A 13682-nucleotide genomic window follows, 5' to 3' on the forward strand; every position below is an offset into this window, starting at 1 on the left:
TTACAGCTACTGAGCGTTCAGCTTGGTGAGAAGACTAGGTGGTAAGCGGGACTTTATTCTTGTCTGGAAGTGACCACTAATGATATAATTGCATAAAACAGCCCTTCCTGCATCTCAATTTCTGACCTGCTTCATTGCTCTTTGGTTTATGGTTTTTCTCTAACAACTAAATTTGTAGGGCTTGTGATTCCACTTGTAAAATGTAATGCTTTTGATTTGGGAATTGCTGGCAGTGCTGTTCCTCTGAGGGGCTACAGTCTCTGAGGTTGTCTCACTTAATGACTGGGGTAAGGGTTTTGTGGAGGAGAGTAAGCTTCAGTGCTGAAGGGTGTGCCTAGAGAACTCACACCGAGGGAGATCAGTGACCAGTGGATAAATTCCTGGGAATGGTGGAGGGCTAATCTCCAGTCTTTGAGGACTGCAAATCCCAGAAGCTCAGATGGGCAGGTAGGCAGTTACTCGGATCATTTTCTGAGGTGCTCCAGATAATGGCTGTCCAAGTTCAATCCTTCAGTTTAAGTGGGGCAATTTCTGTACAACTTCTAACATTGGCCTTTGGGGAAAAATAATTCTCAGAGTAAACATGATGAAACTTTCTAAGCAGGAAACGTCCTTTAAAGTGGCTGAGATAGCACAATGGAGCCTTACTAGCTATTCTTGGTTTTGATCCTAAGGATACTATGAGATTGATTTAAAATTACTTGTTGGGTGTGTTCCTATTGTCATACAAAGTAGAAATGCCAAGGTATAAAGGTACTTCTATGTGAAAGGAGGAAGGAAAGCGTGGATGATATGCCTGGCATTGTGAACGTGTCCTCAAAGCTCTTGTCTAAATGCTGTATTGCTTCAGGTGCTCGAATGCTTTATCTGTGTAGTAACTGCAGTAATGGTATAAAGATCTAAATGATACTTAATAAACACTTAAACAGTTGTAACTGTTAAGCTTGATTTAATCCTTCCTTGCTATGTGTGAGAATTAATGCAACTTCATATTTTTCCCAGCAGAAATATTAAACTTGGGAACTGAAAGGCATTAGAGAAGGTCTTAGAGGTTGAGGATTTTTCTGCCTGAAGGACTTGAACAGTTGGGGTCCTACAGAGGTTGCCTTTGTACCACATGGTTGAAACAAAATGTTGGGTTGTGCTAGCTGGGCATGGGATCTCTTCTAGGGTGTTCGGATTGTTCTAGAAGCAGAATATATCGATTTGTAAAATTGTCCGTGAAAGTATTTAGTTTGCTATTACAAAAACTCATTTCTATAGTGGAGATTCTGGGTGCGATGGAAGCAGATGCAACTGTCTGGAAGCAAACGCTTCCTTTGGGAAAAATGAAGCCAAGCACTGCGCATGGTAGGGAAGCTGAACCACAGTGCACGTCTGGTGTCAAAGATGCATTTAAGCTTGACTATAATTGCAGCATGTGAAATGGCAGAGCATGAGCATTTGAAATGCCTCTTTCGGTGGGGTTATGTCAATAGATGATGTCATATGCACAAGTGAGCGCGAATTTCCCTAGTGAAATAGAGCTAATGGCACAGACAGGCTCATTTAAGCAAAGTTGCCCTCAATTTTGGCTGAAACATACTAAAATTGTACAGTAATTTTAGCAAGAGGTTATCCAGCCAATAAAATATTCTGAATATTAAATGTTTAAGAAAAGTCAGGGTGTTTTGTGCCCACAGGTCACTGACAAAGCAGGACAGTGGGGTGCAGCTATGTTTGGCAGGATTGCAGGGGGAAGATGAAGCCTATATGGGCAGTTCTAGTGGGAAAATGTGTTCTTGAAGTATGTAAAGCCACATCGTTGTCAGGCTGCCATTACGCATCATGAGGCATCTACATCGTGGCATGAAAATGGTACCTCTAATTAGCTCCAGTGAGTTGGCTTACTCTGTTTTCTGTCAGTTTATGTCCTTGCAGCTCCAGCTGCGAGGAGTTGGTGGCTCTCTGCTGCCTGCTCCCCGCCCGGCTCCGTGGCTCTGCCCCAGCCCTCTCAGAGCCAGGCTCTGCCCACTCCTGCCAGTCACGTCTCCAAATGCTTCGGTCCTGTTGGGACTGGCCGGCCGATGACTGCTCTGGGCTTCCTGGGCTGTGCAGCCGTGTCCTCCAGGTAGGATTTCACAGGCAGCTGCCAGTTCTTTCAATTAAAGTTCTTTTGACTGGAGCCTAAAAGGTTGAATTAAAGCATTTAAGCTTAGATTTGAAGAGAAGATACCAAGTACAAGATGGGTTGCTGCAGTATTAAGTATTGCTCTTGACTTCCTGCAGTGTTTCCCTTGAACATGTTAATGGCATGATTGCACTAAAACTGGAATGTTTCGATAGAAATAGTTGCATCTAATGATAGGGACTACAAAAGCCTGTATGGTTCTGGTCCTTGAGGACGGCTTATTTGAGAGCACAGAGGTAGAGAAGGAGTAAAGAGCGGTGATGCAAGCACAGGCGTTCTCATGTGCCGTGGCAAAGCATCGTGCCTTGCCTTCACAGTGGGGTCAACACTTCTTCAGGTGGCTGTTCCTCAACCTTTGCTGCATGGTGTTGGCCGCAGCCGCAGCTGCTCCTGATATGTGTTTTGTCTCCAGGTCTGCTACCTTGAGTCTGGACATCTCATTGCTGATGGAAGGTCCTGCAGTGAAATGGCCTTTCTCAGCTTCAGGAGGTCGAGGTCTTGGTCTGTGTCTTCTTTCTTGTGCTCAAGAAAAGTGCTTGTGCCTTCCTTAACTCTGCCCTGGGGCTCTGTTTGCTGCTCCCGTACGATTAGGACATCTCGGAGCCTAAGACAAGCGTGGGCCTCGGCTGCTTCACCTGCGCTCAGCACCGCTTGGAGCCTTTGGAGAGGCACAACCCCAGCATGGCTGGCAGGAGGGTGGAAGGGAGCGTGTGTGGGCTGAGGTAATGGAAAGCAGGGCCAGGATGGGTGGTGGTTCTGGGCTCCTTGCCACCCAGACGGTCCCTCGGGGCTAAGTTCATGCTGGAACATGCTCTGTCCTCCCCTCCTCTAGTAACGTTACCAAGTGCCCCAGGCTGTGTCCTGTCTCCTTCCAACGTGCCACGGCTGACTTGCAGCCAACCTCTCCCAACTTCTCCTTCCCTCGTTCCCTGTGGAACAAGCCGATCCCTATTCCTCTTGCTGCTTCCCCAAAGGGGAATTAAAGGCTGCATCCCGCTTGTGAAATGTCGTAGACAAAGCGCCAAATGATTTTGGTGGTTTGGAGCTGAGCGTTCGATGGAGTGCCTTTATTCCCTGTCCCGGTCTAATGGGCAGTTGGTCCTGGCAAGCGGCACCACGCGCAACTGGTTGTGTTGAGTGAGGTTTGGAGGCTTTGTGGTCTGGTATTTATTAAGGGTTGCTTTGTCTGAGCACTGACTCCTCCATCTGAAAGGGCAGAGCAGAGCCTGCGTGGCCAGGAACAGGAGAACAGGACGTGCTGAGGTGCCTGCGAGGGCTGATATTGTCCTTCCTTTCTCGGACAGCAGAGGGTATCCCCCAGCCTCCCTCTGCTTGCTTTTTACCTACACTTAGGCTTTTGGAAGCAATCTGGTGTGTTGTGTTGGATCAGCTCTTCAGTGGCTGGCTGTTGGTCGTCTGTTATGCAAGTGGTTCTTTTAAGAGGGGATTTGAAGCTGTGCTTTATTTGGACCAAATAAGTCAATCCAAAATATATTGTGTGTTAATTAAGATGTTATAAAAGTGCAATGTGGAGACCACTTGACTCTTCTAATTGCATGCATGGGCTGTGGTCAGCTGTTTTGGGATGACTTTTGTGCTGCTGCTTACTTCAGAAACTTTCTTCTCCCCTTGCGCCACATCTATCAGCTCTCCTGAACCCAGCCAGAAAAGGGCCTTTGTGGGAAAAGGATCCCAGGAGAAAACAAAGAATCAGAAAGGGCAATTCTTCAAAAAAAAGAGCAAATGGGGTTGAGGATCAAAATGAGGGCAGGAAGAGTGGAGACCCTGCAGGGGATGGTCACCACGGAGCTCTGATGGTGCCTGCAGCTTGCAGAGGTGCCCTGGCAGGCAGTGCCGTGCTGCCCGTGGGCTCGTTAAGCTGGGGGAACGGGGATGGTGAACTTGTTGTTATCCCATGAGCGTCCTTGCTGAGAGGCTTCCACTGCCACAAGCCACTACTGAGGGCAGTAACACGTTATGGGGTCACCAGGACAAAGGAAACTGAGCCTTGTGATCCCGAGACTGCAGAACGAGACAGAGGCTGGAGGATTTGGGCTTTTTTAGGGTCTCAGACTAAGGTGAGATGCCTCTGCTTGTTCCCTCTAGCTTTGTGGCTCAGAACAGTCCCTGCCAACTCATTCCCACTTACAGCACTGTTTTCCTGGTCCCTCTTGCTCTCGCAGTATTTAGACAACATTTGAACACCGATGTGAACCCCGTGTCCCTGCATGAATCCATTCCCTGCTGCGTGGCTTTAGCATGGAGTGTCCCTGAGAGGGTGAAGAGCTGCAGAGGTAAATGGGTCCAGCCCTGTCCTGCTGCTGGACACTGGAACTTCCAGGGAGTCTTTTTGCAGAGCTGTGGTGGATTTTCCAGGGAAGGGTCCTGTCTGGGTGTATTTTGTGGAAACAGCAAGACGACCCATCCATCTGTTACACTTCAAGTTCTGGCTCTGAAGCCAGGTGCTCTTTGGTAGAAATGTACTTTTTTCAGCCTCAGTTTTAGAAAGAAATGAGCTCTTTTGACTTTTTTTTTTGAAAGTTACCTGATGCAGGTACATGAAAGGAAAAAATCATCCTGCCCAACTTTGTTTTGCAAAGCTAAGAAAAGACTTTAGTGGGATGTGCTGAGTGGCCTCTGCTTGGTCTTTGGTGGCAGTCTGAGGGCGCGGTTACCGGTGTAAGTCTTCCTCCTGCTGTATTAGGGGGGATGCATAAAGCCTGAGGAGCATCTCCTAGCGAGCAGCCTGCCTTACGTATGGGATCCCAGCAGGAGCATACCCAGGGCTGTCCCTGCAGCCCTGCACAGGAGCACAACGCACCTTCACTGCTGGTGCTCGCTGCCAGCCGAATCCTGCACAGGTACGTCTGCTTCTGACTGCTTACAGCTCTGATGCTCTCCGGTAGAAGGCCTTGGAGATCCAGGAGGGATGATGCTGAACCAAAAGCCCTTGCCCAGGGCTGCACATTGCTCCAAATCACATCTGGGGTGGCACATGGCAGCCGTGGGGCCACGCGTGGTCGTGCAGCCTCCGCGTGAAGTCCTGCCTGTGGGACAGTCCCTGGGAGCTGTGGTGGCGGCGTGGGCAGGGACTTGTCCCCCCAGGAAGAAAGGCTCCACGGGCTGGGCTTGAGGTGGGGACTTGCTGGAGACAGCTTAATTCAGGAGACTTCAGTTAAAGAGGTTTATGTTTAAGAGCTGTTGAGCTGAAAAGCTCCGAGTTAAGGAAATATTAAGTTTTGAAGCTTAACAGCTTGCAACTTTTTTTTTTGGGGAAAAATGAAACCATGGAGGAATATAAATCCAAGGAGCCAAGCTCTAGGATTTAATGCAGTGCGAAGGCTGGAATTTCCCACTGGTTTGTGTAGGGTCCTCTGCAGAGGTTTGTCTGTTCTTCCTCCCTCCAGAAGCACTCGAGCAGCTGCCGCGTGTTCTCCCAGGGGACCTGTGATGCTTGTGGGTGGTGGGACCAGAGAAAGCCCAAGGTAAAGCAGCGATGCCATTGCCACTGTTCCCAAGAAGCCCAGGAAGCTCCTGGGAGCAGCCTTGCTCTCCATGGGCCAGCTGGGCGGGCTGGGGGGGTCCTGGCCAGCTCCCTCCTTGTGGGACTCGGTGCTGTCCCAGCTGGTTGTCCCTCCCGTTTGTATTGCTAAATGAAAGCTGCCAAGGTTGATATTCCATTATTTGCAATGATTTGTTCTTCTACGATTCCATTGCACATTATTCCACTCTTCCCTGGCTGCCCAGGGACTTCAGGGCATCCCTCACAGCTCTCTGCTCAGTGCTGCTCGATGGATTTGTTTTTTTCACCCAGGCTGCAGGCAGAGACCTTCCTCTCTCTCCAGCTGGGCTTCCCAGCAGCAATGACGTGGTCAACACTTCTCCTTGCACACCTGAGATCAGTGGTGCCAGTCATGGGGTCCCTCGGTGGAGACAGAAGGCTGGGTGGGGGCTGCAGGGGCTTTGCAGCCCTGCTGGGGAAGCAATGGGACTCGTGCTGTGGGCTGTGTCCCGGGCTAGAACCTCTCCCAGCTCTGGTCTCCTGCAGGGCTCAGCGTCCCCATGGATGAGTTTCTGTTAGAAATTACAGCCTTGCTTGCTAAGCTTTTCTGTGGCCTAGATATCCATATCTATATGTCCAAAAATTGTGGTGTGGCTCTGTGCTTTGTGCTTCCAGGCTCTACCCCGGAGCGTGTGGCTGAAGCTGCATCCTGCCTTTGCTCATCGCTGCGACTGGATGTCGTGGTGCTGAGGCTTAGCTCTGTCCTCCTGAGCATCAATTCATGTGTTTTTGGTGCTCATCTGTCAAATGAGTGTAATTGTAAAGTATCCACCCCCTGCATGGCCCATCTGTGGGCAGAAGAGTTCCCCAAATCCGTTACCTCGGGCTGATGTTGTTTCTTTGTGTGCATGCTGGGTATGGACGGAATATGCACCGCATCCCTTCTGAAAGTTGGCTGTCCTTTTTCAGAGAGGTTAAAATGTAAAAGTCCTCCATAAATTCTTTTTCAGTAAGAGTCGCTCATGGATGCAACCCAAGGGCAGAGATTCAGAACCTGATGGGGCAAAACCAGCATAGGTACCACTGGCGGGGCTGAGCTGCGTTGCTGGACTTCTTGTAAAATGTGAGCCTGAGGTTTTCCTTGTGCCTTTAAACCCTGGCTGCAAGGGAGGAAGGGCCCTGGTAGTGCAGGGTGCCGGGATCCTGCACTGGCCTTCTTGTCCCAGTTCTGAGCTCCAAGCACACAGGGACACCCTGCAGGTGGGGAGGTTTCCCCCCCACTTAAGTGCACAGCCCCATTGAATGTGCTGTGCCCCATAAAGCTCCCGCTGGTCTGAGCAGGGAAGGGGACGCCCTGACAGCCTGAACAAGATTCACTTCTGGTGTTGTTATTCTCCAGATAACTATTGGGATTTTAAAGACCGAAGGGCTTCCTCACACTCCTGAGGCACAAAACACGGATCTTCAAATGAAAACCCCATTTGTGATGACACAGGGAGTGTTTTCAGGATGAACACCCCCCTGCAAACCCAGCATGTCTTCTTTAAAACCCACCAGCCCTATGTCCAGTGGGGACCCAGCAGTACCAGGTGCTGGCTCCACAGCCTGTGAGTGGTGCTTGGGTGGCTTCCCAGTGTCACCACAGCCCTCACGAGTGACAGGTCCCAGCCTGGGCTGGCTCAGGAGATGCTCTTCTTGGTGAGGAGCTGCTGGCATCAAAGGTGGTGCATCCCCACCACATGGTCTGGAGGTTGGCATGGATTTGGGGTGTTGAGCTTGGTTACGTGTCCTGAGCGCTCCCCAAACCCTCTGCCAGCAGCTGTAGGGCCAACCAAAAGCTGGTGCCATGCTGTTGGTGCTGAGCTGATGCTTCAGGAATGACGGTGGGCCAGTGGGTTCGTAGTAGGTCAATAGGTTGTAGGACCCGAAGTCTGGGGCCGTGTCCCTGAGCCAGATGTGCTCTGATGGGGTGGGATGGGGGCTCATGGCTGAGTCAGGGACTTTGCCCCTTCACAGTGGGTCACTAATGGTGGTGCTCCAAGCCTGGTGAGTCCCCTCAGCTGCTCCCTAGAGAGGCTGGGTAGGGAGAGCAGCTTTGGTGTGCCTCACGTTAGCCATTTGGGGTTTTCTGGTCTAGGAGAAGGAGTGAATTCAGCAGTTGCCAGCACTTTGCTCAGCAAGAGCCCTGCGGAGCTGCGGGTGGTGCTGGCCAGGTCTCAGCAGCAGGGGGGGGCTTTTGGGGTCCTGCTTCAGAGAGGTGCAGGGCAGCAGGGAGGGCAGGTGCCAGGCGTTGTCCTCCTGATTGCACCCCTGTGGTGAGCTGCTGGTGGGCACGGGGAGCAGCTGAAGTGCTGGTGGTGGTGAGGGGCAGGTTGTGGGGGTGTTGTGGCTGGGAAAAGGTGATGGGGGATTCCTGGTGTCTGCGCTGTTGGTAGGGTCAGAGGAGAGATTATGTCCTGAGGATGCCGAAAGCAACACATCAGGGCCCGACTCACGTCCTGAGGCTGGTCTGGGTAGAGTTCAGATTAATTTTCCAATTGCTCTGAGGTTTGGTGTGTGAGAAAGCTGGGGTGGAGCAGTCAAAGCTCAGGTTTGAAGGGTATGGGGGCTGTGAGAGGGTCTGAGCAAAGGAGAAATAGGGATAATTAGGAATATATTGAATACTTTCCTGACTAAGCTAAGAGCTTTGATTTTGCGAGGGTTTTGACAAACAATGCTTTCTGTTACTCCTGGGCCTGAAACTACGAGCTGAAAACCACCGAGTTCTTGTCCAAAGGATCCCTGCTTCAGGGATGAGGAGGCCGCTTGGTTTGTGGCAGAAAACCGGGGGGCAGCTTGGGGTGCCCTGCCCAGGGGGAGAGCAGGAGACGGGTGCCCCTGCGTGCCGCTATCCCAGGGTTTGGGAAGCCCGCAGTTCTGAGCTAGGGTTATGTTCTCACTTAACAAGGTGTTAACTGACGCTAGGCTCTCTTCTGAGAGTTCCAACAGGCGTGGAGGTTAACAGCTCCTGGCATTTTGTCTGCCCGAAACCAGCTCTTGGAACCACCCGGGCACTCACCGCGCGCTCTCAACGTGGGAACATTTTATTTTATTTTTTTTCTCCTCGATGGGGAGGGAAAAAAAAAAAAGGAAAAGAAGGAGAAAAGAAAGGGGACCTGGGGGGTTGAGGGGGGGAGGCCGGCGGGGCTCCTTTGCGCGGCTGCGGTGCTGCCGTGCGGCCGCTGGAGGGCAGGCGAGCCGTGCCGGAGCGCGCCGGGCAGGGCGCTCCGCGGGGACACCCCCGGGGGATGCTCGGGGGGCTGGGGGGGCCGGGGGGGGATGCCCCTGCCCGGTGTGGGTGGTGATGGGGAGCCCGGGGGGGGCCGGGGGCTGCCGCCCGCCCGGTGCTCACCGAGGACGCGCCGCGCTCCCGGCCGCGCCGAGGTAAGACCCCCCCCGGACCCCCCCCCCAAACGGGTGCGCAGCGGGCTGCCCCCCCTCCTCCCCCCCCATTATTTAATTGTTTTCGGGGTTTTCCTCGCGGCTCGGGCTCTGCCCGCTCCGTCGTGCCCCGCTCCCTTTCTCCGTGTTTTTATTTTTTTTTATTTTTTTTTTTCCTTATTTTTTTTTTTTAATACTTTTCACGCTTTCCCAGCCCTCCCAGCTGGGCTGTGCTCCCCCCTCCTCCCCCCCCCCTTTTATTTTTCACCGCAGCGGCCGTGCCGAGCGCTCCTCGCGGGGCTCCCCGGCCGGGCACCGCCTCCGCACCCCGCTCCGCTCCGCACCATGCCCGGGGAGGGGGCGCGGAGCCGCGGGGAGGCTTCAGCCGGCTCGGGGCGGGGGGGGGGGGGGGGGGGAGCGGCGGGGGGGCACGGGCTGACGATCGGAAGTTCCTGACAATAAGCACCTTCATCCCCCCCAAAGGCGGAGAGAGAGAGGGAGAGGAGGAGGAGAGACAGGGGGAGAGGAGAGCTGATGCCTGAGCGAGTCACTCGGCGGAGGCAAGGCGGGCGGTACCACAACTTCCAGCGGTGCGGAGCGGAGCGGAGCCTGCCGGCCGGATCGCTCCCATGTCAGGGCGGTGGGGGGCTGCACTCCGCTAGCGGCAAGCCACCGACCTCCCCCTCTCCTCCAGCGATGTATTCACTGCTCTCCGCCTGCACTTGCCTGTAAGGATTACGGCATCTTTTTTTTTTTTTTTTTTTTCCTCCTTTTTTTTTTTTTTTTAATATATACATATATAAAAATATTTTTATTTTTTCTTATTTTTTTTTAATTGCTTTTCTTTTTCAAACTTTCCTTTTGGAGGCTCCGGTTGCGTTTTCCTCGCGATCAGGTGGGAATGGGGAGCCGAGCCTTTTCATGCGCAGAGCATCGAGCTGCGCCGTTTAAAAAAAAAAAAAAAATCGCAAAGAAAAACAAAGCAAAAAAAAAAAAAAAATCCGACTTTAACCATTTTACCGCATCATTTGATCTTTTGTTGCTTTTTTTTTCTCCTCTCCAGATGTTTACATTTCCTGCTGCTGTGCTTTCAGGTACAGGTACGTGTCCTTTCTGTCCTCTTTCGCTTTTGGTTGTAAAAAAGAAACAAAGGCGGCGTGCTGACCTCGGAGTGCCAGGCAGTTTTGGCTGGGGCTTTCACTTTTCTTCCCCCTCTAGTTTTTATAGCCGCATTAAAATGATCCCCACGCCAGATGCTGGAGTGGCACTTGCCCTGGGAGCTGAGCCGCTTTCCAGTGGCCACTCGGTGCTCGGCGGGCTGGGGCGCAGCCGGGCGCCGGTAGCCTGCGTTAGCGGGATCCTCTGGAGTGAATTAGCCTGGCTAATGATGTGAGAGGCAGTGTTGGACTCTCCTCCTCGCACAACGTTGATTGATGCACTTGCCTTGGAATAGCAGGCGCTCTCCTGCTCGCCCTATTTTCATTTTTATTTATTTTTTTCTTCTTCGTAGGGAACTTACTCCCAAAAACTGATACTTTGAAAAACACGACTTTCCCTAGCCAGGAGAAGGAGGCTGCGCGCTCCCTCCCCATTATTCAGGAGAACGCAATCCAAGCCCGATCCTGCCTTTGATCCTGCCTCGGCAGGAACGCAGCCGCTGGAGGAGCACCCGTGGGATGGGGACGGGTGGTCGCTGCCCCCCGGCAGCACTGGGGCTCCCCAGGGTGCTGCTTCCAGGGATGCCCACCTGCGGGGTGGGCAGGGCAGGTGCCGTGTCCCCGTCACCTCCCAGCCGGTGTCCCTTGGGCTGGGGGCTGCTCGTGCCACCCCTGGCCCTGCACCGAGTTTTGGCTAGGGTTGCACCTGCTCATCCTCCAGCCAGGCAGGGTCTGGGCAAAGCATGGTCATGGGTTTGGGAGGGGGCTCCATCCCCCCGGCCAAGCCTAAACCCAACCAGCCCCTTCCCTGCTCCCTTCCTCTAAAAAAAAAAAAAAAAAAAATCAGATTATTTTTTTCCCCCCTCATCCCCCCTGAAAATTGTGGCTCGAACATAAAACCAGCGGAGCAGCCTCCTCGTCGGGAGGGGTTCCACAGCTGTAAATTACCCTGTGGTTGGGAGGCGTTCGTTGCGTTGCTCCAGTGCATTTTTTTGTTGATGTTTTTCCTTTTTTTTTTTCCTTTTTTTTTTTTTTTTTTTTTCCAAACCCGAGGAATAACAGGCTGCGCAGGGCTCGCAGCGATGGCACCCTTTGCAGCAAGGAGACGTTTTTTTGCGATTGTGTGGTAACTGAAGTTAATCAGCCCTCCAGCCCCCTCCCTCTCCCCTTCCCTTCAGTGCTTTTAGTGAATCAGGAAAAGTTTGGCTCTCTGCCTGGAAAGCACTTGCTAAAATCTGATCTCTTACTTCAGCAGCCTTAAAACTTGGGAAGTTATTGGCATTTATACAGTTGGAGCTTGCAGGCTTCCAAAGCAATAAAATAATATAAAAAAAAAAAGTCAGTCCGCACTCTCGTGCTATTAGAACCATACTTTCTCGATTTTTTTTTTTCTTTTTAGTGCTGATTTTGCAGCATTTTGCGGGATTTGCCGCTCAGCTTCGCCCCGGCCGGGCACTGCGGGGCCGGGGGGTGGCGGGTCCCGGCGGATGCCGCGGCGCGAGGCGAGCTCTTACGGTGCTGAGCATGGGGAGCCAAAACACGAGATTAGTCATACTCAAGGGCCTTCGAGTGAGTGTTTACAGTATTAATGGTAGATGAAAAGATGTGAACGCTGTAAGTTTTTATTGCCCATTCTGTTACACTTTCTTTCTGGATTTATTCACGGGATTACATGTTTTGAGCCTGAATGGGAGCGAGGGATTATAGGATTTCTTTTATAATGATCAGTTTGGGTAGGAGTTAGCCTTTGGTGAACTGGAGCAAATTAATGCATCGCTTAGGTTTAATATTTATTTAGGCTGGAGGAAGTTGTTTGGTTTTGCTTAAAGGGCTCTGCGTTGTGTTGGGGAGGTTTAGGAGCGGATTATATTCTCAGGGTGGATGGATTATATTCGAAGGCCGGCTCTCACCTCCCCTCGTTGCCGTGAGCAGCGGGTCGTCCTGCCTGCTGGCTCCAGCACCGCGCTCCTGGGCTGCTGAGCATCACCCCGTGGCTCTGCATGGGAAGGTGACAGGACCCGGGGCAGCGCCGGGGGTTTTGTGCCCACAGTTCCTCGTGCAGGAGGATTTGTGCAAGGTGGCATCACCACTCACCTGCGGGCTGGAAGCATTCCCAAAGCCACCAAGGCCCCTGCCTGACCCACACTGGTGTTTCTACATGGGGAAGCATCACCTGTGGGTGGGTCACGGGGTGGTGAGGACATGGGGGGCTTTGGGAACAAGATTTAGGCTTGTGGAGGAGTTGGGCTCCTCTAGGGCATCCCATGTCAGAGGGGATCACAGCTCTGCCCACAGCAGCGAGCATCCCTGCGCTGCATCCCCTCCAGGTAGGGCTGTGAGGAGCGTGGCTCCTTCTCCATCCACATCCCCATCTTGGGCAGTTGCTCTGCTGCCTGGGGATGCTGCAGTCCCAAAAGCAGCTCTAGGCAGGAGGGGCAGCGGGTGTCCTTGGGGACACTGGAGAGATCACTTGACTCGTGCAGCTTTCTTTCAGGGATGACCCCATGCAGGTCACTGACTGCTGGCACTTCCCCTTGGCGTTCTCCAGTGGAGTTCTCCTGCTGCTGTCTCGCGCTTTCAGGTGTGATTTGTTCTCCCCACACTCATCTCTCTGTGCATCCTGGTGCGGTTTTGGGTTTGGTTTTGGGGGCAGCACAGCCAAGAAGCCCGCGATGCATCCTGTGTCTCTGAGCACCCTGGGGACGTGTTACTGTCCATGTGGCTGACGGGTCACCACGTTATGCTGGCTCTGGCAGCCCCGAGGACGATGGCATTGGGACCGTGTCACCTTTGGGAGCTCCTCACCTCGAACGAGGCCAGCTGAACCACAGGGGGCCAGGGCTGGGAGCTGCCAGCTCTCCTGGACCCGCGCTGCCTCCAGCGCAGCAGCAGCAGCAGTGCCAGCACGGGCTGCCCGGCCGTGCCGCTCCCCTGCCCCAGTAAACCTCGGCGTGCTCTTCTACACGACGTGAATCTGTCTTAAATTATGGAGAGGTCCCCGATAGGGCCAAATCCTTTGCTTTTACGGCTCTTGTAGGTTAAGATCCAGCTTTGGAATCTGATCCAGAAGCAAACAGGAGGTCAGAGGAGTGCACAAGGCAGCACCGTGCTATTTTCACATCTGCTGTTGTTGTGTAAGAGGAAGGCTGCTGCGTGCTATGCCAATAGTAACTTATGTTTCTCCTAAGCTCCTGTGCAGCTACAGACAGTTATTGTTTGGGGCTTTGTAAAGTGAGACATGGAGAAGCGTTGCTTCCACACGTTCAGCGAGCCAGATCCTGCGGTCTGGCCGGGCTGTGCGCAGCACATGTCAGAGGCATGAGTCTGCCGAGCGGCAGCGACGGGGCCACTTCTCCCCCGGCTCTGCGCCGGTCCCTGGGGGCCGCCAGTGCCACCAGAACAAAGCAGGCATGGGGACAGGCTCCGGGTGCTG

At 52.9% G+C, this 13682-nt stretch overlaps 1 protein-coding gene across 2 annotated transcripts in view; it reads left to right on the top strand.

Annotated features, from left to right (window-relative positions):
* Nucleotides 1-9788: 9788 nt before the first annotated feature.
* Nucleotides 9789-13682, top strand: part of FGF18 (fibroblast growth factor 18) — a gene marked incomplete at its 5' end in the record, with an annotated part of 68864 nt that continues 64970 nt past the window's right edge. For both annotated transcript variants that reach the window (XM_084295167.1, XM_084295168.1), the window contains 2 exons: nucleotides 9789-9820; nucleotides 10156-10192. In XM_084295167.1, coding sequence (XP_084151293.1) covers nucleotides 9789-9820; nucleotides 10156-10192 — 69 coding nt within the window. The remainder of the gene's footprint in view (nucleotides 9821-10155; nucleotides 10193-13682) is intronic.

The sequence above is a fragment of the Netta rufina genome (genome assembly GCF_964035555.1).
Source record: "Netta rufina genome assembly, chromosome: 14".
Classification (NCBI taxonomy): domain Eukaryota; kingdom Metazoa; phylum Chordata; class Aves; order Anseriformes; family Anatidae; genus Netta; species Netta rufina.